Source organism: Oreochromis aureus, linkage group 4 (genome assembly GCF_013358895.1).
Source record: "Oreochromis aureus strain Israel breed Guangdong linkage group 4, ZZ_aureus, whole genome shotgun sequence".
NCBI lineage: Eukaryota > Metazoa > Chordata > Actinopteri > Cichliformes > Cichlidae > Oreochromis > Oreochromis aureus.
In genome coordinates, this window is record NC_052945.1 from 19903103 (window position 1) to 19930557 (window position 27455).

The 27455-nt window shown below is 40.7% G+C and overlaps 1 protein-coding gene across 5 annotated transcripts; it reads left to right on the forward strand.

The window, feature by feature from the left end:
- Window positions 1-1055: 1055 nt before the first annotated feature.
- Window positions 1056-26872, forward strand: spag9a (sperm associated antigen 9a). Of its 5 annotated transcripts, none has more exons than XM_039611266.1 (31): window positions 1056-1570; window positions 4701-4821; window positions 6622-6692; window positions 6789-6877; window positions 6980-7130; window positions 9258-9344; window positions 10346-10481; window positions 10607-10700; window positions 10798-10919; window positions 11430-11441; window positions 12226-12283; window positions 14507-14659; window positions 14912-14963; window positions 15057-15187; window positions 15360-15416; window positions 17383-17544; window positions 17682-17811; window positions 18073-18162; window positions 18264-18380; window positions 18490-18676; window positions 18756-18971; window positions 19055-19274; window positions 19579-19695; window positions 19946-20026; window positions 20142-20209; window positions 20393-20544; window positions 20696-20867; window positions 21136-21249; window positions 22677-22859; window positions 23256-23393; window positions 24701-26872. In XM_039611266.1, the coding sequence occupies exons 1-31, from the start codon at window positions 1271-1273 to the stop codon at window positions 24817-24819; spliced, it is 3900 nt and encodes a 1299-aa protein (XP_039467200.1). In that variant the 5' UTR covers window positions 1056-1270; the 3' UTR covers window positions 24820-26872. The 5 variants fall into 5 exon arrangements, with proteins under 5 accessions (XP_039467200.1, XP_039467201.1, XP_039467202.1 ...); XM_039611267.1 differs by having other exon boundaries at window positions 20396-20544; XM_039611268.1 differs by lacking the exon at window positions 11430-11441.
- The last annotated feature ends 583 nt before the right edge of the window (window positions 26873-27455 follow it).

Below are 27455 nucleotides of genomic sequence, written 5' to 3' on the forward strand. Positions count from 1 at the left end.
CCGAGATGATGATTAAGCTTAACATTGTCTACAATATTGTCATATAATGCCACTTTAAGCACTTTAAGCCCAAGCACTTTTTCAGTAACTCTTTTTTGTAGAACTGTGCTTCAAATAAAGAACTTTGTGTTGACAAGATTGTAAGTTAATCATTTACAAATCAATATTGTCTGTATGGACAGCAATTTTTTTTTTTAAAGTGAACATGTAAAACAGTGGGGTTAAGCGATGGAGTTGATAAATTTGGGGGGATGTAACTTTTGTGCTGGTGCACCTAAGAAAAACAGTTAGGCGCACCAGTGCAACTGTGGCAAAAAGTCAGTCTAGAGCCCTGGCATTTGTAACACTTTTGTGGAAAATTCCTTTCCATAGCAGTTTGCATGGTAGGCCACTCATCTTTTATCTTTATGTAGACATTTATATAGGCAGACCTATGTTTTTTATTTTATTAATGAACAGTTGGGGAATCTCCAGAATCTTATAATATATATATTTATTTTTTACTGGTGACTCCTAAAAAGTTGCGCACAAATCCCCTTACACATTTTTTAAATCTCAGTTTATTTATTTATTTATTTATTACCATATTATTTATAAAACTTTCGAGCCAAATTTCTCTCCATAAAACTGGCAACAATTTTACGCCGGTAGCATGATGTGACGTCATCACGTGATCTGTCTGGTCAACAACTCAGCTGTTGGATAGTTGCTTCACGTACCATGAGAATTGTTGGAATTACAAGATCTCTTGGACGAAATAAAATGCCTGGATTTGTTTGTCTCCTTCCACGTTAAAGATAATCGTGTCATTATCGTGCAGTGTAACAGTACGTATACATTTCTAAATTCAATCAGCTACAGGAAAAAAACATTCTGTTGTTTACATTTAATGTGAAAAAAATACAGTCCTGTGTGCCGATATAATACTGTTTGCGCTATATTTTCATAAGATAAACAATATATTTTGCTACTTCTGGGTCTTCAAGGGCTGGAAACTAATCCCTGTGGTTTTGTTCTCATGGTGATTGAGGAATTTGGGAGCTTCGGGGGAGCATTTGAACGCAGCACGGGACGAGCGAGGAAAAAATAGGAAGAAATCCACGTAGCCTGTCTTGCATCGTAATAGTACATTCGTGCGCTGTTCTCAATGTGTCCGTTTGATTAAAGAAAAGCTGTCTTTATTTAAGGAATACGGGCGTTCATAGTGGCGGGGTAAGGCGGAGAAAAAAACCCAAACTGGTCCTGTTAGTTGAAAGGGAGAGGACTAAAAATGGAGCTGGAAGACGGAGTTGTGTACCAGGACGACCCGGGGACATCAGCGATGATGTCTGAGCGGGTGTCGGGCCTGGCCAACTCCATTTACCGCGAGTTCGAGAGGCTTATCGGTAAATACGACGAGGACGTGGTGAAAGAGCTGATGCCGCTTGTGGTGGCCGTGCTGGAGAACCTGGACTCCGTGTTCGCGGAGAACCAGGAGCACGAAGTGGAGCTGGAGCTGCTGAAGGAGGACAACGAGCAGCTCATCACCCAGTACGAGCGGGAGAAAGCGCTGAGGAAACACGCAGAGGAGGTGAGCTGAATGGATCTAAGAGGGGGAAGGAAAATACCAACATTCAGCACCCCTTTTTTTAAAGGAGGGTAATGAAGCCTGCCTCAGGTGCTTTCTCCTCCCAGCATCCCTGAGCGATGAATTAACCTATACACGTGGCCTGGCAGCATCCATGGTGTTCAGTGGGGATGTAAACAAGGCAGAGTCATGCTAACGGCTCACTGAAATGGCCCTGTCTCCTTGTTGGCTCTGTTTTCTAGCGGGATGATCTGTCATATAACTGTCTATCTATGAAACAAGCACCTCAAAGCCACATCCCTGGCAAATGCACGTATGATGTCCTATTGCATCAGATAGTGAAGTCAGAAACAGCAGGTGAAGTGACTCAGCGTTTTGGGCCATCACTGCAACTGTAAAATACATATATATATATTATAAAATACATCAGTGTGAAGAGGAAGGAGCTTGTGGAATAACAGTGAGGCGTAAAATGTCACAGAAAATCCCACCACAGCTTTAACCAAACTACTCCTAGTGATGTTTATATCACTAAACAGCATAATTTCCATCATTCATACATGTGCAAAGCCAAATGTCCTGCACAACAGTGTTACTTCTTTAAGATCTTATCTTCATATGCAGAAAGTACTGTGTGCACAGATAGATGACCACAGTTCAGATATCTAACACCTGGAGAATATCAGAAATATAAATTTATATTACTTAAAGGAGATTTCCAGTAATTTAGCTATAAACGTACTTTTGGGTAAGTTTGTGTAATGTGTAAGAGACAAAAAATGTATAAATTGACATTACAGTCCTTCCAGACTTAAAAGTTTTTATTTAGAGCTGGAAAACACCTGCAACCTACATTTCCTGTAATGCTCTCGGATCACATTATTTATAACAGACTCTCACAGCTGGGGAATGTTCACATCTTCCAAAGCCGTTTATAACACTGTTGTTGTGCAATAATTACTTACTTTGTAGGCCCATGCCTATAAAGACACATGCAGCTTCTAAAGTTTAGGATGTGATATCTGATTGGGTGCACATTGGCAGCAAAAGTGGAGACTAGACATGTGTGTATGTGTGTGGATCTTGTGTGTCTGTCAGGGTGTGTGTGTTTGTGTGTGGTCAATCAGCCCTGAGCCCTCAATATGAAGAGTGAAGCGATGTGACTCGGACCTTCTGTCACAGCTGGCCTCTGTGGCTCAGGGGCAGTGGGAAAGCAGCCCGGTATGCTGTGGAACCTCCATCCAGTGGGTGATGCTGCACCTTGGTGACAGCAGCCACAAACACTCGTATACACAGCGACAATACTGCTGTATCCTGCATTGTTTTGCAGTATAATGTGTTTTAAATAGACACAGAAACAATAAGCCGGTTTCCTGGGTAGGACTCTTTATCTAAAGCCCCGAGGAGGAGTGAGCAGGGGTACGCTGAGCCTCCTGGGAAGGCACGGTGTTACTTCCAGGTCATGTGATCCTTTGTGAGAAGAGGGGAACATCCTTCAGCTTTCATTTCTGCTTTTCTTTTGTTTTTGTCTTGGGTTTCAGTGTCAACAGACTGACCTCCTTCCCACCCATTTTACCAGACCGATGAAGGGTGTGACATTTCTGTTTTTGGAAGTCTTTTTTAATGACACCTTTTACCCGCTCCTTCATTGTTTCATAACAGGATAGGATAGCAGGATAGCAGCACATTCCTGTCTGCCTGTTTCCACTAAACTCTGATTTAAATTGAAGAAAATCTTGAAAAATGAAGCAAAATGAAGTAGACAGCTGTGAGAATATCTTTAACTTTAATTACATCTAAGGCAGCAGTTTAGCCTGTTAAAACTTATTTGCATCATCTTTCAGTTTCTTGGGGGCGTCTGATCTGCACTGTTCATGTTGTTTGCTGCGGGAATACTTTCTATCATATCTTTACAAAGAGGAATGCTGCTATTTTAATTGTCTCACACATAGTTACTGCTTTATCTTAGGGCCAGCGTGACTGATTATTTCTATTATTCCTTATTAGTTACTAGCTAATTTCCTTCTGCCATCCCTGGGCAGTGTAAACTAAACTAATTTTATTGGTTGTTTCTGGAGTTCTGGTGTTGATGTAATGTAAAGACTGGACAATAATACAGAGTAAACCCTGACAATCAAATGAATGCCTTTTGAGCAAGCACTCGGCGACAGTGAGAAGGAAAAACTTCCTTTTCACAGGAATAATCCTGGAAGAAACAGGCCTGCTATGGTACTACTGTACTACTAATATGGAAGACTGAGAACATCAGCAAATATTCATGCTTGAAACTTTTCATTATTCCCCATATTTCTACCACTTCTTTTATTTTTTTTAATTTACTAGTAGATTTCCAGTTTAAGATCCATAGTAATTACCTGGAATTTCACTTCTATGTAATTCATACCTTCAAAAACACAGTAGCCACTCCCTTAAAACCATGGCAAGCAGACAGCTACTGGTGAAAAACATAGTCATTTGGGTCGATCACTAAGTATAAACTGAAGTGGAGATTTATGTCTTTGCAAAGAAGTTTCATGCATCTGCTTGTACATCAAAGTAGGGTAAGATTCCTGTGCCCACAGGAAGGAAGGGAGCCACGTCAGGGCCTTGGCTTGCTCAGCCGGACAGGATGTGGACGTTGATACACACACATAAACAAAAGTGCATTTTCAGAGGCCGGCCTATAAGGAAACTGGGAGGAAGCGGCACTGCAGATCAGACTCAAGACACATTTGATAATCTGTCACAGTCGTGGGACCATTAATACGTTTAGGGATCCAGAGATATGTCCTTCATTTTCAGAGGCCACAATTATATCTGTACGCGTCACATCAGTTTTCCTAAATGTTAATACTGTAAAACAGCTAAATTGTATTTATAATAGAGTTGTTATTATAAATACAGTGACCAAATTACTATTTCAAACATTCATTTTGCAGTGGGGCAGAATTCCTCATTTGGTTTCATTACTGTCATGTAAAAATAGAACGCCCAAATTTAGGAACGGCATCTTTTCTTTTTCTTATTGCAAAACAAGCATCAAACAAGATCAGACTGCTGACAAATCAGCTTTGATATGTTTTGCATTAAGTGTCAGTGAGTCCAACAGAACTGTGTTTGTGTGTGTGTGTAGAAGTTCATCGAATTTGAAGACACTCATGAGCAGGAGAAGAAGGACCTGCAGAGCCATGTGGACCGGATGGAGTCCCACTCCCGCCAACTGGAGCTCAAAATCAAGAACTATGCAGACCAGAGTGAGCACAAACACACACATTCATGCACATGCGCTTATATTATTGTGTACGTGCTTTCAAAAAAAATCTTCCATTTTTGTCAGCATCCATCCATGTGGTGAGATGAAATCTCATCGCTATTATAAATAATTCTGTCTGTTTCAGTTCCTCTATTCTTCACTCCCTTACTATCTTCTTCCTCTCCTGGCTTGCTTTGTACGCACATATAACCATACAGACTCTCACGCTCTCTTTCTTCATCTTTGTGGGGGTAACAGTAATGGGATTAAAGGATTTCTGTTATTCCCATCCTCCTAATGCGGCAGTACATTACCCGCCCATCTTATGGGTGGATTAAGCGGTAGAGGCAAAGTGATTGGTTCATACATTCTGTCTTGTCAGAAAAAAAAGGGGGATTCACACAATGACTGGTCCAGTATCTGGTGACTAAGCAGCACAGCTGGTTAAAGCGAATCATTCATTCACACAAAGAGTGGGAAGAAAACAGGAATTTCTTTCCAAATCTGACTTACAGCAGAAGCATTAACAAGGCAAACATAAGTATCCCAGTGGCTGGTGTGATGTGGAAAATCAAAAGTGAATTATTTATCTGTTATTGCTTTGCTGTGTTTGCTGTTTGGGAGAATGATTCCTGCTCAGTAGGTTCAGCTAATTTGCTGCCACTCCCAGTGAATGGTAAATCATTCATTCATTAAGGTGCTTTAAATCAGAGTCCACTGAGTTAAACGTCCACAGTTGGAGCAAGAAGCTAGGCAACAACAGTATAGCTTAGATAAGTTAAGTGTTTTAGTTTCACTGGCCTGACATGGAAAAGATCAATAATTAAGAGATTGGAGCTGAGTTTGGGGAATTCAGATTTAATTGATTAATAAACCATCCAGCAGAGTAACAGCCTGACAAGGAAGTTTTAAACAAGTCATGCTTTATACTTAAAAAAAAGATTTTTAACCTTCAGTAAACATGAAGCAATATTTTGAATAAAAGCAGCTGAAATAAATAAAATCAAAGGTTTACTTATTCAAATAATGAAACATTAATCAGGAATCACTAAGAAGAATGTGCTTGGTATAAACTGAATATAAACTATTCATTTGGTATGCATTTCAGGATTTTAGGCTAAATGACTCATAAATCCAGTCAGGCTTATGGCCTTACATTCAACTTCTTTTCCACCCAGTGATTACTTTATAAAACAACACACACACACACACACACACACACACACACACACACACACACACACACACACACACACACACACTCATCAAGGATTGCGAGAAGCTTCAGCTGTCCCTCTGCATAGCTTTTCTTTCTTCATTTCATTACTGGTATCTAGAAATGTGATGACTCATGACTGCAGAATAAAATCGCTCAATGGTGTCAAAGTACACATTGGCAAGGCATCATCGCACAACACACAGAAGCTTTAGCTGCTGTAATTGATAGTATCCAGGCTTTAAACCCGTCTGTTGCAGCAGCTCGCTGCGTGGCTTAGGCTAAACCTGATGTGCTAATAAGGGATTAGATGTTTTTGTCACTTCGTAAGTCGCCCAGTGCTGAAACCTATTTGGGTGCGATTACCCCCCAGCCCCAGCCCCTCTACCCTGGATGGCAGAGAAAAACTGCACACCTTTTTACATATGACTGTCATACACATGCAAAAACCTAATGATCACAATGATCACAGAGAAGAATTAAAATAATGTGACAATGAGGTTCTGAAGTATTTAACAAGTGATTTAAAGTCTATAAGTGTGTTGTAAAGTAGCTGAAACTGATGAGGGCCTTCTTTCGTTTCAGTTGGCAGGTTAGAAGAACGAGAGATGGACCTGAAGAAGGAATACAACTCCCTCCATCAGCGGCACACAGAGGTAGGTTAGAGAGAAAGGGAGGAGCAGAGCGTAACTTTGAACAGTGGTCATGACTAACTAGCTCCCTTTTGGGTGTTTTTGCTTTGAATTCTGCAGATGATCCATAATTACATGGAGCACGTGGAGAGGATCAAAATGCAACAGATCAGCGAGACCTCCGAGTCGAGCGCAGTCGGCCGAGTCAGGTGAGAGCGCATAAGTTTGTTTGCCATGCCACTTTCATATCACATGTCATCGACAGGTAGCGTTTGTGGACGTTTTATAACTTTTTTTTTTAATCTCCCAAGGAGAGAGCGACCTCTTTCTTTGGGAATTTTCCCATCATCTGGCGGAGCATCTCTGCTCATCCCAGATCCTCAGGCCAGAGCAGAGACACCGAGCACAGAGAGCTGGAGGTTCACTGACTCGTCGCAGCCTCGCTCCAACACAAGTCTCAAGGTGGGTGTGTGGGGTGTACCTACCTTGTGATCTATCCTTAGAGAATAAACCTGTCTCTGGTTCAGGCCACGCTATGTCAGCCCAAAAACCATTAATGCCTCGTCTATGAAGTCTGGATGTAAAAGGCCAACATATCCGAATTTCTGCTTCTTAAAGCGTCTTTTCCATAAATAAGCTGAATTCTGTGGTCCAGATCATGTTAAATAAAAGAAAAGCAAGTGAAATGAAAAATCTTAAATAATGACATCACTTGATTCAAATTGAAAATTAATAATTGATATTTAATTAGTGCTTTAGCTGTATAATAAAAAAAAACACTGGCATTATGGAGAATGATATGATCGCTCTAATTGGATTTCCTGTTTCTGGTGGTTTTGCCAGAGGTTGAAAATAGAAGATAGAATAGAGTTTTTAAGCTTCGGGTCCATTTATAAATAGAGAGCCTTTGATTAGGCTCTGGTGTGCTTATGTGTTTTTTATGCAGGCATCTGACAAGGCGCCCTCTGTTTCTAGACTCTTCTTTAGCCATTGATGAATATGCAGACTTCCCCCGGTGTAGCAATCAGAGGAGATCATTAAATGTGTCACATGAATATTTATAAACGTTTTCTGCAGGTACAAATAACATATTTTTCATGTGTTATTTTATTCAGTATTTACAGTTCATTTAATTCATGTTTTAAATGGGGAAACAAAAAGATTTTTTTTATATACATTCACATTATAATGGTGTTGATGCTCTTTAATATCTTCTTCCAGCTTTGACTAAAGTCACTGCTTTGGGTACTTGATGGGCATGTCAGCGGTGATTGTATCTGTGGCAGTCAGAACCTGCAGGGTGACAATGTTATTACATTGCACTGCTGCGTTTTTGTTAAAACTGGGACACCAGCTCTGCGCGCAGTGCATTCTGGGAATGATGCCGCTGTATGGCGCGCAGCCAGTCACTGAGAGAGGGAGGAAAAAAGAGGCTGGCTGGATTGTGATGGGGCCTTATGTAATCAGAGCTACAGGGCAGTTATTGTTAAGCCATGGCCTTTTGAACATGAATGTCTTTGATATGCAAACATGGCGTCAGAGTTCAGCAGAGATGTCATGTTTATTTATGGGCGCGCGAGGTGCTGCAGAGGTGAGCGAAAAGCAAACGACAGGTTAATGACCTGCATGTGCCGGCCATGATCTAATTTTCACATTAGTCATTTAAGTAAAACCATTTCATCTTAGCTCTGAAACTGGCATAATTATGTTTCTGCGTCATTGCAGTTTACTTCATTCCTGCCTATATAAATAAAATAATTAAAATTATTCATATGTAATATTATTGTAATGTAATATGTAAGTCCTGTAATATATAGAAATGTGTTTAAAAGAAATTATTAAATACAAAAATGGAAAAAAATTATTAATATAAATATATTTGTGTAATTTTCATAGCTAATTAAATGTTTTATTATTACTATTTCTGACTTGCTGCACAAATTCTTTCAGCTTTGCAACATCGCCGTTAGTCAAAAACTATTTTATTCTATACAGAAAGTAAGGTGGCCCTGAGAGGTCAAATGCACTGCACTTAAAGAAAACAACTCTAACACCGAAAATGACAAAGCAAACATAACACAATGGAAGTTCAATAAAACAGAAATAGATAAAAATCAAGTGAAAGCTCACAAAAATTGTGACTTAACACCTGCAGAAGTGACAAGCTAACAGTTACCGAATAATAGTGAACATGTATCTTCAGTATAATAAGAGTCAGGTAATTACGTTATTGTGTCCCCAGAAACACTTCCGTTGTGTTTCATTCAACTTCTGTTGTGTTTTGTGTCCTGCAGCATTTTTTCTATTGGACGATATTTGCTTAAGTGCGTTTGACCTCTCAGGGCCACCGTAGGAAAGGGATTTCCAAAAAAATAAACGCTGATTTGACTTGACTAAAGATTAATCTGTTGCTTGTTGATGATCTATAAGCTATAAACACACATGCACTCACGCACACACATGCTTACTTGTATGTATGAACTGTCCCATTCACTTCACAGACATGCACACTATGAGGTGTTTGCATTTCTGTTGAACTGCTTCTGCACTTGTGAGCTGCATTCTTACTCTTCCCCCTCCCCCAAGCAGTTGGACTATGGTGACCCCCCAAAGGAAAGGGAGGGTAAGAGTGCGCAGGACTCTACTTGGGGGAATTCACTGGCAGACGACTGCAAGGTAGTTGGATGAGTGGCGGCTGGTACGAGCAGCAGCGCTCCTGCACTGGCCGTGCGCAGCACAGTTTATGTTTGCGTGTGTGTGGGCTTCTGTAGTTTGCTCCACTATGCTGTTTCATCTTTTCAAACACGTCGCTTTGTGCATTTGTAGACTCTCACGTCACAGACCAGCTGTGCTATATGCAACCATGTCTGAAGGCCTCATTGGGATCTTTCAAAATAAAAGTGCACATATGGAGCTGGTTAATTATTAATGTTCAAAAGTCAATAGCAGCTTGGTTGCATCTGGCCTCCAGTTTGTTTTGATTTTGGGTAAAATGCATGAGTTTATATATTTGACTTTATTTTTGCTGTATTTATGTAGCTCTTCAAACATTACTAATCACTCATTTTGCATTAACGTACATTTCATCTGTCACTTACTGCTGTAGTTATGTAATATTAGTTTTTGGATCTTCAGTGGATTTGTGTAGTTTACTAGAGTTTAGAGCAGTAGCTCCTGTTGTTGTCCTTATTTATGTTCGGTAAATGTTGTTTGAAGCCCTCTGCAGTCTGTGTCATGTTTTGTGGACGTCACGTTTGCGTGCTACTTCTGTGTTGCTCATATTGTCTCTTTGCATCCAGCCAGAAAGCTCTCCTCAGTCCATTCACAACGTTTAGTGTTTCCAGTATATTTCATTTATATGTGATTATCTGTGTTTTGTTGAGCTCCAATTTCACTAATATAGTCTCATATAGGATAGTGTGTCAGATCTTCGTGGTGTAAGTGTGATTTCTATCTTTCACCTTATAAAAACTTAGAAGTTGGTAAAAAGCTCGATAGTTGAGGATTTTTACTTTGTGAAAAGTGCTCTCTACATAATGTAAGAGCGGAGAGAAATTGGACTCTAGCTGCTTCTGTTTCTGTGTCAGCTTTATCTTTGGTTTATTTATTTTCTGTTTTGGTACAGCTTCAGTTAAGGCATCGCTTTATTGTTGTAAATGAATCACTTTTCATTACAGGATGAGCTATCGGACTTCACCGGCTCCAAGTCGGCCACACCGATGTCAACCACTGCCTCGGACATGGAGAGGGAAGATGGGAACAGTAAGAGCACAGAGGTGCAAGCTGCTCCGGGGACCAGAACCATATCAGTAGGTAGGGTCACAAATTCTAATACTCTTATTTACAGGTTTTCAAAACAACACCACAAAAACATTATGATGTTTACTTGCATGTCCTTCCTTCTGATATATATCATCTATGCTTTGTGTGTTTTGCAGGTCTGCCTGAAAATGAGGACAGCTCAGATGTGAAGGACATCATTGAGTCCACCCCTGAGCTGGACATGGATCTCATTGGGTACAGACCCTGCAGGTAATACAAAGAGGACATTTTGGGGGTGTTTTTCTTTTTTAAATTAAAGATCCACCAGGCAGAAAACATGACCTCCTATTGTTCTTTCTTTTGTCAGCACTCCAACTAAAGGCATTGAAAACATGGCATTTGACCGCAATACAGACTCCCTGTTTGAGGAGCTGTCCTCTGCAGGCACCGGGCTCATCGGTGACGTGGACGAAGGAGCTGATCTTTTAGGTGAGTGAAAACTTTACAATCATGAAAAAGTGACTGAAAAAACGTGGATTGGTTAGTCTGAGAGTATTATGTAGAAAAGGTCACATAAAAGCTACATTTTTGATGTTTTTCAGTTCTAAGCACACAGATGTTTGACGGTTATACTATGTAAAGGTGTACATTTGAGTTTCAGTGTCAGATATGTAAAGAAAAATTACAAAAATCTTAAAAGCCAGAGAAATACATGCTGAATGATTCTGTAAGAAGCCTGAATATTTCTTTATAATCACTGCCTATTTTCTTTCTAAAAGGTCGCAAAGGTGATTTGCTGAATTCCCACTTCGATACTTTACTAGCAGTTGTTGTTCTGCTGTCTTTAAATTCATTGTAACTTCAACGCCAGCTGTTTTCTGCAACGCTACACCGCTTGCTTTGGTCCAGCTGTTGTACAAAGTGTTAGCCATCTACCCATGTTAACATCACCTCTCTCTCTCCCGTGTCTCATTCTCTGGCTTTTGTCCATAATCCAAGTGGAGTACTCTGGTGTGTATGACCTCCAACCTTTTCTTAGCTAAACATTTTTCTGTAAAGTTCCTTTGACCTTTACCCATTACTCATTCTTTCCACATCCACCATTGTCAAAGGTTCTTCTTCATTGCGTCTTATATTAGGGTACATTAATATGTTTTCATCTGCCTACTATTTCAAAAAGATTTTGGTGCATGAATGATGGAGTGTAGTGCTTCCTTTTTTGGCCTAATTGATCTTTTTACAGCTTTTATTTTTTCATTTATTTTTTTGCTCTTGTACTTTTCTTCTCTTGAGTGCCAAAAATGTCAACTGTATGTTATCTTTAGAGATTTTACAGCATCTCTTCCTTTTTGCTTGTGGAGTCAGCAGCTACACATTCAGCTCTGGCTCGTTCATCATTTTGGTCATTTCACTGTCTCAAACTATATCCGCATTTCTCTCTCTCTCTCTCTCTTCCCTATTCTTTTTCCGCCTGGCTTGGATTGCATGGTATTCTCAGACCTTAGTTTGATTGGTAAGACCTCACCCACTCTTCCCATTCTTCTCATGTCTGTCATGTGACATGTTGTGCTGTGGGTTTGTGTGTTGCAGTAGTTTCATGTACTGTGTGACCTACAGTAACAAATATCTCACTAGGAGATATTTCATGTCCGACGTCATGCCTGGTTGGATTTATTCTTAGTGTGGATAGTGTACTTCTTTATATGTAGTGTTAAAGTAGTGACAGATCCAGTTTGTGTTCAATTCAGTTTTGTTAAGTGATAAAATTATAATGTTGTTCTTTAATTCTGTTCAGGAATGGGCCGGGAAGTTGAAAATCTAATTCTGGAGAATTCACAACTGCTTGAGACTAAGTAAGTAGAATTTAATATCCACTTCTTCATCCTTTGTAGGGGTGTAATGACTCTCTAAATTTGGTTTGGTTTAGTTTTTTTAATGTTTTTGTTTTTGTTACTGGAGATTATTAAGGGGAAAAAAGCAATGTTGAAAATATTGCACCCACAAATATACATTGATTAGCGTCTAATGATGTCGTCCAACATATTGATGTATTCTCATAACCTAGACTTAAGCCTTAAAAATACATATGAGTGAGTGCCAGTTTTTAGAAGTCACCATGTTCCCCCACCATCTTGAATACAATGGCCGAAATGGACTTCTCTCTTCTGCCTAATCGCTGAGTTGTGTATGTTGCTAGAGATCAGCCACAAAGTCAAAGGTGAAGGAGAACTCTTAGGTGTTCGAGTGCCATGGAGTCAGATTTTAATTCATGTCTGCACATTTACACGGAAGATACAAAGAGTCATAAACTGAAGTCAGAGCTCTAACACATGAAAATATAAGCTATCATTATGTCAGATCATATTAAGCTTAATAAACACTTCCTTTGATAAACAGTCTGATTGCATTCTCAAATTGTATGAGAGTTTACTCGCTAGGTGTCCGAGTTCAACAATGTTAGATCTCGTTTAAGGAATGTTTCACTAACAGCTGCTAACAGCCACTAACAGCTGCTAACAGAGGCTAACAGCAGAGCTTACTGACAGAAAAGTTAAGGAAATTTAGCTAACAAGGTAACAGTGGACTGACAGCCTACCCAAAATAGCAAAAAGGTCCCAGAGTCACTCTTCTCTCAGAGTACACTGACGATAGATTACCAGTGGCCAGAGTTTTTGAGGTGACTCGGGCGTAAAAGCGTAGGATAGCTCTAAGTATTTACCAGCATTCCATTTTCGATTCTGTTTAACGATTCAATTCTTTATCGATTCTCTTATCGATTCTTATTTTTAAAAAAAGGAGAACACTAAGGTCGATTAGCTTAGAACTTTGTTTTATATCTTTTCTTTGAACAAGATAGAAATTTAGGAGTAACATGGCCTTACGAACCCAACAGTGAGATCTCAAGAGATCCACAGCCTACGGCTCTTCAATGGGGTGTCACAGGGTCCCCAGGAAAAAAAATTGTAAATGTAAAATAATAAAATAAATATTCTTCTGTAGCAATAACAAAGTATAACATAAATTATTCTGTAGCAATTACACAAGAATATCCAGTAATGTCCCTGCCTACAATTAAACACATTCACTTACCGAAAATCGGGAGCATCTGCTGTGGCAAATGGGTGCAAGCCTTTGACCACAAACTTAGTCACTGCTCGGTGACATTCGTCTATCCTGGCCTGAAAGGAGACGCTACCGGTAGACTGCAGCGAGAACTGCCAGCCAGACTCTGTCTCTCTCATCACGGTCACCTAAATGCACAGTAATGGCAGGTTTTGTAATAAGGCAGATCGCGCTAACATAATATGCACTGTTAGCTGATTATTTACCTGCCGCATTAACAGGAGAGGACGTGCAAACGTTACCGCTGCTGCTGGGTTGAGATTCACGAGTCCCGAGCGGAATTAAAAACACGACATTCATTTAAGGTTATCGCGTGTTTTGTGAGCAAATGCTTTTGCATATTCGTAGTGTTTCCTCCTTTAAATGAAATATCTACTTTGCAAGTATTGCAAGTTGCCCTGTTGTCATCCGTTCTCGTAAAGTATAACCAAACTTTTGAGCGTATGAGCCGCTTAGGCGCCCTGCCAGGTAAATGACGCTCCGCAACGTGGTGACGTCATTCGGGGTGACTGGAATCGATAAGGGAATCGTTTGCAAAAATGGCAAACAATTCCAAGGAATTGAAACAGTGGGAACTGGTTCTCAACAAGAACCGGGTTTCGATACCCATCCCTACTCTTGGCTGACTAAAACGTGTCTGCCCTACAGTAGCTGTCCTAGCTAGGATTATGCAGTTCAATTGGGATAAGTAAGAAAACAGAATTCAGTTGACTGCAACCGACTTACATCTATGGGGTGAAATTTAACACATTGTACCTTTAAGAACAGTTTTTTTGTTTTTGGATCACTGTATCCTGATTGGTATCGGGACATGCAACACTATATTACTGACAATTGAAATTCACAATTTCAGTCTAAGGTTTAGAATCACTGAACTCCTTTTCCTTTGTTTAAGCTGCATTTTGTCTTGAAAGCAGAGATTGAAAAACAAACGTACTAAAATGTCCTTCCAGGAACGCCTTGAATGTGGTGAATAAAGACTTGATTCAGAAAGTCGACGAACTGACAAGTGAGAAGGAGATGTTGGAGGGAGATCTAGAAGCTTTGCTGCAGGCAAAATCCAAGCTGGAGGAAAAGAACAAAGAGCTGGAGGAGGAACTCAAAAAGTAAGAGCTATGAGAGGAATCTGTGACGTTTAGTTTCTGTCTTTAGTCGCAAGGACGATGAAGCACGCTGCTGCAGGTAATTCACTGACAGTCGCGAAGTATAAATCCTCACTGACACACTTGACTACTGTGCTATTGGAGCTAAGTAGCCATAGTTTCTGCTTGGTTAGTGCCTAATGGAAACTCACCAAACAGAAACTCTGGCTACGCCCATTATCTATAGACATTTGTGTAAAAACTTATATTTTCCAGAGTACGACTGGAGATGGAAGAAGCGAAACATAAAGCTAACGAAGAAGAAGAGGTGAGTCCTGCATCCTGTGTCTGTTGTGTGGCTCCTTCCTGAAGAACTCATGCATTTCTGTGTGGTCATGTTTGGGTTTAATTGTGTGTACAGAGTGATTTACCTACGGCTCAGAAGAAGCGTTTCACCAGAGTGGAGATGGCCCGAGTGCTGATGGAGAGGAACCAGTACAAAGAGCGACTGATGGAGCTGCAGGAAGCTGTGCGGTGGACTGAGATGATCAGGTGATGAAGCAATGAGTGGTGGACGGATGGAGCAAAGTGCATCTGACGTTTTGTTAGAGTTAAAGTTACTGTCGGTTATAACTTTGTGTTGCACATCTAAAAAAAAAAAAAATCAACATATCCGGACACATAAACTAAAGATTGTTAAAGATTGTCGTCTTCTCTTCTTTAGGGCTTCAAGGGAAAATCCAACTATCTCAGAAAAAAAGAAATCCAGCATCTGGCAGTTGTGAGTCTTCTCTGATTTACTGCATTATTTACTTTTTGTCTTTTAGTTTTGATAGGGCTGCCACGTTGCCTTCCAAGTTGAATCCTGACTTTTTTTGTCATTCAAATATTCAAATACATCTTTTTTCTTATCTTTTCCGGGATGTGCCATTGAATTGGCAGCATTAGGTAAAGATGATTTGACAGACCTTCTCCCCACTAAACCTCTCTCTTGCCCTACCCCCGTTTAACACAGAAGTGCTCCTCCATTCTGAAAGGATCCAACTTTGATGTGTCTTTATCCATAATCTTTGCTCTCGGTGCAGTGCATCAGTTGTTGTTATCACAAACTGCTCAGACGTTACTCTCCTTTTGCCCCCGGGCTTTCCTGTCTCCTGCCTGCTGTGTGCCTTTTGATGTTTTCCTTACTCTGTCTGCTCATAGCGAGCAAAGGGAAACTACATGTACGAGTATATGTACATGTTGTGTTGCTTTTGTCTACAACGTCAGACTGCACATGCAAGTCAGTAGACTTCTATTATTAAGGAATTTTAATATCTAAATTTTGCCTTAGCAAGCTCACCTCTGTAGCAGTTTCTGCAAAGGCATTTGGAGAAAATGACTTGTGTTTTCTGAGTTTTTAATTTTAACATATTCTCAAAAATCAGAAAGAAAAAATAAAAACACGATATCTTTCTGCAGTAATAAAACAGGCTTTAAGTTTGTATCAAACTTTGTCTTATATATTGTAAAAATTCACACTCACTGGTAACTTTATTAGGTATAAACTACTAGTATTGATTCGGACCTCTTTTTGCCTTTAGATTCAACAAGATTGTATCAGTGCTTCAGCAGCCTGAAGCATTGATACAAGGCAGGATGGCTTTGTGCTTTCATGGTGTTTATGCCAAATTTTGACCCTACCATCTAAATATAGCAGCACAGCTCGAGACTCTTCAGACCAGGCAACTTTTTTCCAGTATTTCATTGTCCAATTTTGTTGAGCCTTTCCTGTTTTTCACTGACAGAAGTGGATCTTGATGTGGTTTCTGCTGCTGCTGCTGTTGTTGCCTATCTGCTTCAAGGTTCAACATGTTGTGCGTTCACAGATACTCTTCTGCATACCTTGGTTATAATGAGTTGTTATTTGAGTTCACCATAGAAATGGTTGTTGGGAAAATTTCAGTAGATCAGCAGTTTCTCAAATACTCAGACCAACTTGTCTGACACCAACAACCACAACAGCCACATTCACAGTCACTTGAATTACTTTCTTCTGCATTCTCCAAAAGTTGAATCTGTTCATCTGGACGTAGCGTTTTGTGGGAGAATGCAAATTCTCATGACCATTGATCAACAATCACTGACCAATTGTGATCAATTTGCAATTTGCATAATTATGATTAAGGAACTGACCTCCCAGCCCATTGTTCCTTCATTGGGCTGGTTTCAGTCATTATGCAAATGTACTGTTTATAAGATTGGGGAAACCTGCAGTCAGCTGAGACTGAAGAAGTCACTTGGATGAGTGACGAAACGTTTCTCCCACAAAACGCTACGTCCAGATGAACAGATTCAACTTCTGGAGATTTACTTTCCTGGATGACTGAGCATGCATCAAGACGTTTCTTCCGCATTCTGATGCTCACTGAAGTTCAGCGGGTCATCTTGACCGCATATATATGCCTAAATGCCCAGACATGCTGCGATGTGATTGGTTGATTAGATGGGTTTTTTTACAAGCAGTTGAACAGGCATGCCTAATAAAGTAGCTGGTGAGTGTGTATTAGTAGAAGTTTTATTTAGATATAATAGGGGAGTGCTTAGCTCTACTATGACTCCCAGCATGCTTTATGTCACTGTACAGTAAATGTTGGTGGTAGTTCCTTGATTGTCTGGTTTGTTGGTGACACCCCTGCCTTGCTCTTTCCCTGCACTCCTGTCGGCTCTGTTTCCCTCTTGGCTTTCTGTGACTTCGCCACGTGCAGCTTCAGCAGACTGTTTAGCTCCTCCTCCAGTGCCCCCGCCGTAAAGTTTGAATCCCAGTCCAATACGAAGTACAGCACCCCGGGCAACACGGTGAAGAGGAGCAGCACTTTCTCTCAGTTCCCCACGGAGAAGTCCAAGACATTTGACTTCCTCAATGAAGAGTAAGTAATGAGGACGTGTGACTTTGAGTTCTGTGGATTTTACCAAGTTGGAAATGAAAATGGCCTTTATTAATGCACCTCTCTATAAAATGTATTATCAGCTGATGGCTTTGTGTGTCTCGCGCTTCTCCCTTTAGTAAGGAACAGTGCAGTTCTCCGTCACGTAAAGAGCAGAAGAGAAGCCAGTACAGACAGGTCAAGGCTCACGTGCAGAAGGAGGACGGACGAGTCACTGCTCATGGCTGGAGCCTGCCCAGCAAATACAAGGTGGGAAATGAAAAAATTGCTTTGCATTAGGTCAGAGATGCGATCAGCACTTTTTATTTTGCCTTGTTAGCTTTAGAAGAAGAAATCGTTTATTTTAAATGGCCAGCATATGCTGTGCAGCATAATAAGGTGCGTCCTTTGTTTGTCTGTTCCAGTCCTGTGTTCATGTTCACCTGAGAAAATGTCACTTTAAAAGTAGTGGTTTTAAAAAAAATACACTTTATTTACAATATTTAAATTTTGACTGTTCTGCCATCACAGGTAGCAAATGGTGGACAAGTGGAAAACAAAATGAACTTACCTGTGCCGGTTTACTTGAGACCTCTGGACCAGAAAGATGCTTCTATGAAGGTGCTTAAATGAATGACTAGACAACTCTTAGCATACATGCAGAATATTGTTGTTATATTTTTACATTTTGGTGTTTCTAACAAGCTCTTTCTGTCCCACAGTTGTGGTGCGCTGCCGGGGTCAACCTGTCCGGGGGTCGGGCATTTTCCTCATCAGAGCTTTCTAAGCAGACAAAGGGTTCTCAGAGCAGCTTGGATCAGTTGGAGCAGGAGAGTAAGGTGAGTAGTTTAAGGAAGGAAGACGCTCTTTGGAGGCAGTGGTGACTTCTGATAGTTCTTTATGTTTTATGCTTTGAGTCGATTCGCTAATGTGTTTTGTTGCTGTAAGGATCGGGAAAAAGGGGAGAAAGAGAAGGAGCTGATTGTCCAGGATGAGATGTCCAGTCGTGTGTGGGTGTGCACTAGCACCCACTCCTCCACCAAGGTTATGGTTCTGGATGCCACTCAGCCCTCTGACCTGCTCGACAGCTTCTACGCCTGCAACACTCACATTATCTGCATCGCCAGTGTGCCAGGTAGGTCGAGTGGTCACGCTTTGTGTTTGTTGGGGTAAAAAGAATTTTTCTTACTGGGTCATTTGTGGTGTTTTTTCAGGTGTGTTGGAAACTGATTATCCGTCGGGTGAGGCTGTACCCCAAGACCTGGAGTCCAGCCAAGGGGATGCGGCGTCACTGGCTGGCAGCGTGGCCAGTGTAGGCTCAGCAGGCAGCGATAGCGCCTCGGCAGCTGAGGGCACCACCGCCATCCCCCAGACAGCTAGTGCAGGTGTTGCTGACCAGCCGGCTGAGCACAGCGCCACCTCAGCCTCAGGTAGTTCTCTACTAAAAAAAATACATGTTTAGATAGAGTACAGTATGTGTGGTTTGACAGCTGTGCTGTGCTGTAATCCACAGCTTCCACTGTTGAGTTGTCCAGAGAGACCAGTCCAGCAGAAGATGGGGTTCCAACAGCCGAAGAGGCAACAGAAGCAACGGAGGCTAATGCTGGCGTGGGCGAAGAAGGAGAGGAAGATCAGGGGGCTGACCAAAACCAGCCGGGAATCTACACGGAGCACGTGTTCACCGACCCACTTGGGGTGGAACCCACTGACTCCTCTGTTGCTGAATCACAGAGGTGAGAGTGAATATTGGTAGATGCTTTAGTCAATTCTTAAGATTTTTAAGGCATATATGACAATTGCAAATTTAAAATCTTTTGAAATCTTGACATGTATGAACCCTAGAAGAATTATGTCCAGGCATCAATTTAAACATCTTTAAAATAAATCAGCCTAAACTTGCTGTTGCAAAATAAAAGCATTGGTATTTTTAGCTTACAGAGGAAACCGTAAGAGCAGCTGTCGAGACTCTGCTGCACGTGTTTACTCCATGTTTTCTTAATGAACGGTGTATTTAAAGCACTGTTTTCCATTATCCAGGGGATCCAGACAGGATGGGGTGACTTCTCTGGCAGAAGACTCGGACCCATCAGAAGTTGAGGTCCTGAGGATGAGCAGTGCACTTCCCACCATGTGGCTCGGTGCTCAGAACGGGTGGTAAGTGCGGCAGCACCCACTAGAGGGAGCTATTAGTTCAGGGGAAAAAAGGAGCAGAAAGCTTTGATGAGGTTGGAACTTCATGGAGCAAATTTTCTCTTGGTTATCATGCTGATTTTGGTCTTTATTTATTTATCATCAGCTGTGTTTTTTTCATATTATTTAATCATTTGGATACACTTTCATGTCTCAGTTTCTTTATTTAGTTGACAATCAAGAGTTTTCCTCTGCTCGACTTTCCTGTCTTTAGTCTGTACGTCCACTCGTCTGTGGCTCGATGGAGGAAATGTCTTCATGCCATCAAACTGAAAGACTCGATCCTCAGCATAGTGTGAGTAAAAAGTTGGTTGTGTTTTTATTTAAGGATTTGCACACACATAACATTTAAAAATTTAAAAATAGACCAAGAAACATATTTTTAAAAGTGTCTTCATAACCTGTTGCAGGCATGTTAAAGGGAGGGTCCTGGTAGCACTGGCTGATGGGACATTAGCAATTTTCCACAGAGGCATTGGTAAGTCTGTAACTTAGACTGCTTGCAGTCGGTCTCCGACAGCAAAAAGTCCAGTCCTATCACCAGCCAACCAGTGATTTTTGCTAGTCACAGGGTGGTTGCCATCTTATTTTCACTCTAGTGTGACTGAGCCACGACTAATTTTATGCCACAAATTGCCAAAGTCTTCTTGTTTCTCCCAAGCAGACGGACAGTGGGATCTAACCAACTACCATCTGCTGGATCTGGGCCGGCCCCACCACTCTATCCGCTGTATGACCGTAGTCCACGATAAGGTTTGGTGCGGCTACAGAAATAAGATCTACGTCATCCAGCCAAAGGCCATGAGGATAGAGGTACAACTGTCATGAAAGTTAATAAGCCATATGTTGCGCAAGTTATTTTTCTGTTCCAGTCAACCTCAGCCAATTAAACCTTATTGTTGTCATGGGAACAACCCAATTTACTTCTGACATTACGCAATTGTAATCTATCACGCCTGAGCAGAAATCCTTTGACGCTCATCCTCGGAAGGAGAGTCAGGTACGGCAGCTGGCCTGGGTTGGAGACGGCATCTGGGTGTCCATCCGACTGGATTCAACTCTACGCTTGTTTCACGCCCACACCTACCAGCACCTCCAGGATGTGGACATCGAGCCCTACGTCAGCAAGATGCTGGGTATACAAACTGTTTGTTGCCTAGCAGTGAATCAGCTCTTTCATAATTCATCTCAACCGACTTCTGGTTTTATGCCTACTCATTTATAGGAAATAATCACTGGATAGAGTTGCTGTATGAACGCTATCTAAGGCAACATACATGTAGAATTCAGCGCTTACTTTCTGTACACACGTGTAGTAGTGTGATATTTTGAACAGTTTAGGAGGTCGCAACATTTCTTCTTCAGATCTTGGATTGAGCCAAACATCTTCTGTGTGTGTTGCAGGTACGGGTAAATTGGGTTTCTCATTTGTGAGAATCACCGCTCTCGTCGTATCCTGCAACCGACTGTGGGTGGGTACAGGAAATGGCGTAATCATCTCCATCCCGCTCTCTGAAGGTACAGCACAATCTCACTAACTGCCTGCTTTTGTTTCATAAAGCAATGCATCATCAAAATGTTCTTTTAGCAGTGTTTATTCACTGAAATCAGCTCATTAGGAAATAACAGATACTGTTAGCTTTTATACTCGCATTGCAGAACATTAGTTTCATCATTTTAAAGTGTCAAAGTATTTATGAGTTAAAGATTCTGTGGAAAAACTGAGATGTTGTGAGGTTAAACAGTTTATTTTTGAGTATTCCTGAGTACAAATATATTCATGTTTGGCATATGGTTGAATTGAAGCATGCTATTAGTTATGTAAATGCGCGGCGTGTTCTTAATATCAAATCCCTCACTGCTGCCTCCACCGTCTCCTTTTATTCTTCTTTCCTATTTCAACTCATCTCCCAGATGGCCATTCTGATGTACCTCAGGGACCGTCATGGTGTAGCATCACCTTCTCTCTTAAAATCCATAAATCCTCAGTCTCTTCTCGCTGCGTATTTGTGAACTAGATTTCTATTAAAGCATCTTCAGACAGTGCAATAATTGCTACATCCCAGATGCTGCTGTAAAAGACAGTGGCATTGCCATGGATACAAGTCTCACATACTTCACATAGTGCAATTTGATGGGTTTATGCTTCAAAGCTGGGCTCTCAGTAGATATCGAGGAGTGCTGCTCTCTTTAAATATTAAAACTTTTCCAAGGGTGTACCTGCGTTTCCTGTCACCATCTTCTTTCTTTTATATCAGTACCTGTCTGTAGGCTGTATAGTTCTCTGTGTTTTTATAATCAGGGTCTGTGCTTATGTCTGTCCTCTAACCTCTAACTTTAGGTTTTACTTAGAGGTCAGAGAATAAAGCGTTCTTCCAGAATTTAGCACAGACAGGCTCCTCTGTGCTCGGACTCACTTGATCTATATACAGTTCGACTGCCTGTGTCACAGACTGGTTTCAGACCAGGCCATAACTGCTATTACTGGTTTCTGCAGATAACCCTAGCTTCTTTCTTTTTGCTCCCTGTATGTTCAGAACTGATTTTATGATTTTGATTATTACCTTTAAAGCACATCTGGGTCTGGCCCCATGCTACATAGCAGAAATATGAGCCCTTTGACCTTGGAATAAGGCTCAGGGACTTTTATTTAAATCCCTTCTTAAATATACTTCTGCCGACTTCCTTTCTGTGATATTTTATCTACATAGTTTTTCTGGTATTAATTGTTGTAACTGCTTTTATCTTTTGGTAGTTTGTTTTGCATTTTTGTTTTTTTGATTGGCGTTTTACCTGTTCCCTAACTTCACCTGTTTTTCTTTGACCTTGTTTGTTTTTTGGTTTTCATTTACCTTCTAAATTTCCTGCTTTCATTTATCCATGAAAGCACTTTTTTCAAAGAAGCACATAAAAGTAGGGAGATGACACTTTACTGTATTCTTCAGCTAACAGAACAACAGGAACAGTGCCAAATCGCCCCGGCAGTGCTGTACGGGTCTACGGTGATGACAGCTCTGTGACAGATTGTGCAATGCCAGGCAGCTTTGTGCCATACTGCTCCATGGCTCACGCCCAACTATGTTTCCACGGACACCGGGATGCTGTCAAGTTTTTCGTGACAGTGCCAGGTAAGAGACAAGCGCAGAAAATCTGTGGGAAAATATTAGTTAATGTTTGCCATTATCAAAGGAAAATAAGCAGCCATGTTTCCTGGGGAAATTTCTAATTTAGCAAAAGATAAGATATAAATGATTCACAATTTTAGCTACAGTTAATCAGTTTGTTGATTGAAGACAAAAATGTGAAGTTTTCTATGACTGTAAAGAGAATATGAGTGTTTGTTGAACTAAAGAGCAGAGGGGGATCAGTGATTCTGAATTGTACGATCTAGTTTGTCATAGATTAAATAAACAAACCATTAAATGAGAACGTAATCAGTAGCTAAAGTAACAAGAAAATGAAAGAGTCCCTAAAACAGTATATTTTGTTCTCAGTTTCTTCGTACTTTAAATTAACTGTCACAGGTCAGGCGATGCCACCTCCAGGTAGTGCAGATTCAGGCTCTGATGACCCTGCATCTGAATCCTCTGACACAGCAACTTCTGAGACCAAAACCTACCTGGTCATGAGTGGAGGGGAAGGCTACATTGACTTCAGGATGGGTGGGTGTAACACACTCCATGTACAAGTGTGTATTTATACACAGCAGAGGTTTCTATTCTGAGAAGAAACAGCTGTTTACTAGACTTTTTGGAGTAAAAGGCTTGAATGTGTCCCTTCTGGTATACTGTTTGCTTTAGGCCTTAATCACACAAGCTTAAAGACTGGTTGGCAAACCTCTGGCAACCTCAAGTCTCCAGGAAAAATGTATAACCTCTGTTAGGCAAGTGGTTGCTGGAGGTTGCAGGCTGTCGCCATGTGAAATTGATCGCAAAAAGGTTGCTGAATAATAAGTTTCTTTATGATTGCGATGGTCGCTAGCAGATTGCAGCAGTTACTGAAAGTGCTAAAGCATTAAAACAAAAAGTTTTACATCTTGAAAAGACGAGTAAACAATGAATTGCACTAATCCAGACATGAAGAAAAAAATGGCATGAATAATAATTTTCCAATTTAGAGCGTGGCATAGTGGAACTCAACAATATTTCTGGAGTGATTTAGGAAAAAAGTGAATCAGAGATTCAACATGAGCATTGAGAGTAAAGCTGAGTCAAAATTTACCACAAGGTTCCTCAGAGAAGATTTAGCAAAAGTGGTCAAGAGTTCTGATTTAGGCAAAAATCTGTTAGGCACATAAACAAGAATTTCTGTTTTCTCTTCATTAAGTTGGAGAAAATTGTCTGCCATTGAATATTTATACACGGTGGGCCATTTATATGGATACACCGTAATAACATGGGAATGGTTGGTGATATTAAAGTCCTGTTTGTGGCACATTAGTATATGTGAGGGGGCAAACTCCTCAAGATGGGTGGTGACCATGGTGGCCATTTAGAAGTCGGCCATCTTGGATACAACTTTTGTTTTTTCAATAGGAAGAGGGCCATGTGACACATCAACCTTATTGGTAATGTCACAAGAAAAACAATGGTGTGCTTGGTTTCAACTTAACTTTATTCTTTCATAAAGAAAGAATAAAGTTGCACTTTTTACAGTTTCACTACCACTTGATGAGTGGTTTGTGGACAACTCAGCTTTTTATATGGAAACTACTGGCAACCATGGTGCTCTTTTAGCAATCAAACCAATGACAATGAGGTTTTTGCTACAGCAGCATACAGCTCTTTGTAAACAATTTCACACTAGCAACTTCAACTAACCTCCAACAACCACTCAGCAACTGTTTCTTTCATCCAGCAACCCCCTTTACCCCCGGGTCTCTGAGCATTTTCTAGACCTGTACAAATGTGGCTTTTGCAATTGATTCCATAACTACATCCAGCAACCTTACTCATCATCTTCTCCACAGGTGATGAAGTAGGTGAGTTGGATGGTTTATCCGAATCAACAGCCAGCCTGCAGTCGGCGCCCGCCAAGAACGAGCGGAGCCACCTCATCGTCTGGCAGGTCACGACTTCTCACGATTGAAAAACTTCATAGACTCTTGTGTTTATGCCAGGGGTGCCCACCAACCCCTGCATGCCATTCTGGAAGTTTTTAATTTGTTCTTAATACCTGAGTAGTTTACTACTTTGTAAAGAAATCAAAAAGAAAACAAACAAAGAAAAAAAACCAATTATTTTTAGTCCATGTTTTGTACATTTTATTGTTTATGAATCTGAAATAGGTAAAATGAAGTATATGTTAACTTTAAGAATACGTCCAGGGGTTCCCTTCTGCATGTTCAAGAAGCTGGTGCACACACAGGGGAAAGGCTACTTTTTAGCACAGGATATGGGATGAGCAGTTTGATCAGGTAATTGTCTGTTGCTTTGTATCTCAAACGTTAAAAAGGCTTTCGTTGTAAACATTAAAAAGGGACTTACCTGAAGTTGAAGTCATCTAAAAAAAGAGCAGGCGGTTTGAGTTAAACTGAAGCATATTTTAGAGTAATCAGACTCTATAGCACTACATGTGTTAACCAGCACCAACGTCTTTCCTGTGTTGAACATTTTAAGACCCGAGCATCAAAAACTTGCAAGTTATAAACGTATAAAAAAGTATTGAATTTCTTGTCACCGGCAATATCAGGCTGATTACTCGACTGTATTGTTTGTTTGGTATTAGAGACACAGCTTGCAGCAAGTGGTGCACATTAAACACTCTGTTGCATATTTAAATGTGCTTTTATGCAGGAAAAGCTGTAGGCTACAACACTGTTTGGGAGTTCGAATGTCCTACCAGTTGCCACAGGCTGATGTTTTGTTCTATGAATTATGTCTAAGCACTTTGGGTACTTCAAGGTTTCCTGTGGTTAGAAGAACTAGTTTACTGTAGGTTAGCAGTAGCCTGCATGAAGAAACCCCTCGTTCCGTAGGTGAGGAAAATCTGCCTGTGCCGCCAGCTCAGTGCTTCCTGTTTGCTTCAGCTCGTCCGGCACTTTAAATTGTTAGATGTTAGTCGCTTTGGAGGAAAACTGCTGTGTCCTGTTTGTATGAAGAGAACAAAATGTACAAATATTTTTTAGTAGGATGGTCCCAGTAACCAAAGGATGAACGAAGAAGTATCGCAAAACTATTTCATTTGTAACTCAAATATTTGGGAGTGCGTGCGTGCATATATTCAGGATTTAAGCTCCAATGATGCAAATTTAACTAACAGCAACATTTCTGTGTGGCACCTTGAATCGGACGCACTAAAGAGAGTCTCTCCTGATTGCTTCATCATTCCATGTTTCATTGTTACACACACAGATTTCAGGCCTATAAGGCATGTTTTCCTTATTTTTTTGTTGTTATTTTGGGCATTGTGTGAGTTTTGTATCCATTTGTGAGACACTTTGATTAAGAGACGAGTATTTTTGATGATTTGACTGTAACCTGACTGCAGGATGCCAACATTCAGAAGATGTTGTAATTTGTTTTTATATGTGAAGCCTTGGTCTTCAGTCCATTTCAAAACAGTAACTTTATATTGTGTTTTTGCCATTCCAGTATTTATTTCCTTTGCTATCGAGCCTATCTTGGTTCAGAATGTAACTTTCTACACGGGCAGAATATCATAGGCGGCTATTGTGAACAGAATAGTCCAACGAGTTTACATGATTGTTAATAATGATTAAATAAAATGGATTAATGTCATTATGTTGGAAATTTTTCACAAACCATGAGATCAAAGTGTGCAGAGAAAAACTTTCATTCATGTACTAAGCTATGCATGTTTTTTTTAGAGAACACTGCTATGTTATCAGCTAAATCTCAGTTTATTGCCACCGTTTTGGGTGGGGTGGATGTCAGTGTATGTATGTGCGTGTTTTGTGTTTAGAGTACACATGTACACTTAGGAGTGTCTGCCAGTGTGTGTTTGATTTTCCAAGTGTGTGGTGTGTGTCTGCTTAGTGTATGTTCATCCTTTAAAACAAAACCCAGAGGCTGGTCCCATTTATTTCTCTGGGCGCCATAAGTGGTGGTCAATGTTTGCTAAAACAGTATCATAGCCTTATTTTTAACAATCTATTAAACTCAGTTTCATGGATAAGGTGCTGGTATTGGTGTCTGTGTTTTTTTCCCCACTGGAAGACATGGTAAAGGCATAGACTGTTTATAAAAAAGCAACATGATATGACCTGTTGGTTACTGAGGTCCCACTGTAAAACCTCAAACTGAGTGTTTTCACTGTTTCTGTGTTGAAACCAGATGTGTGAGGAGCACGTGTCTGACAGAGAAACCAAAGGACACTGTACACTCATGAGAGGAGTGATTTTCAATCACAAAGTCAGCCTGCCTTAAAGAAAACCCCATTTTTCAGTCTGATGGGAGCTTTGCGCTCATTGGCAACTCAATGTGTTTAATCAACCAATCACATTGCAGGAACACATTACAGGATTTTCTGACATTTAAACTCAGCATTAGAATGAAAGGTGATTTAATTGATTTTGAACATAACATAGTTGTTGGTGGCAGACAGAAATGGTAACTGGCCTGTATTTGTATAGCGCTTTACACTACATTCAGTCATTCACCCATTCACACACTGGTGATGGCAAGTTACATTGTGCCCTGGGGCGCACTGACAGAGGCAAAGCTGCCGGACACTGGCGGCACCGGGCCCTCTGACCACCACCA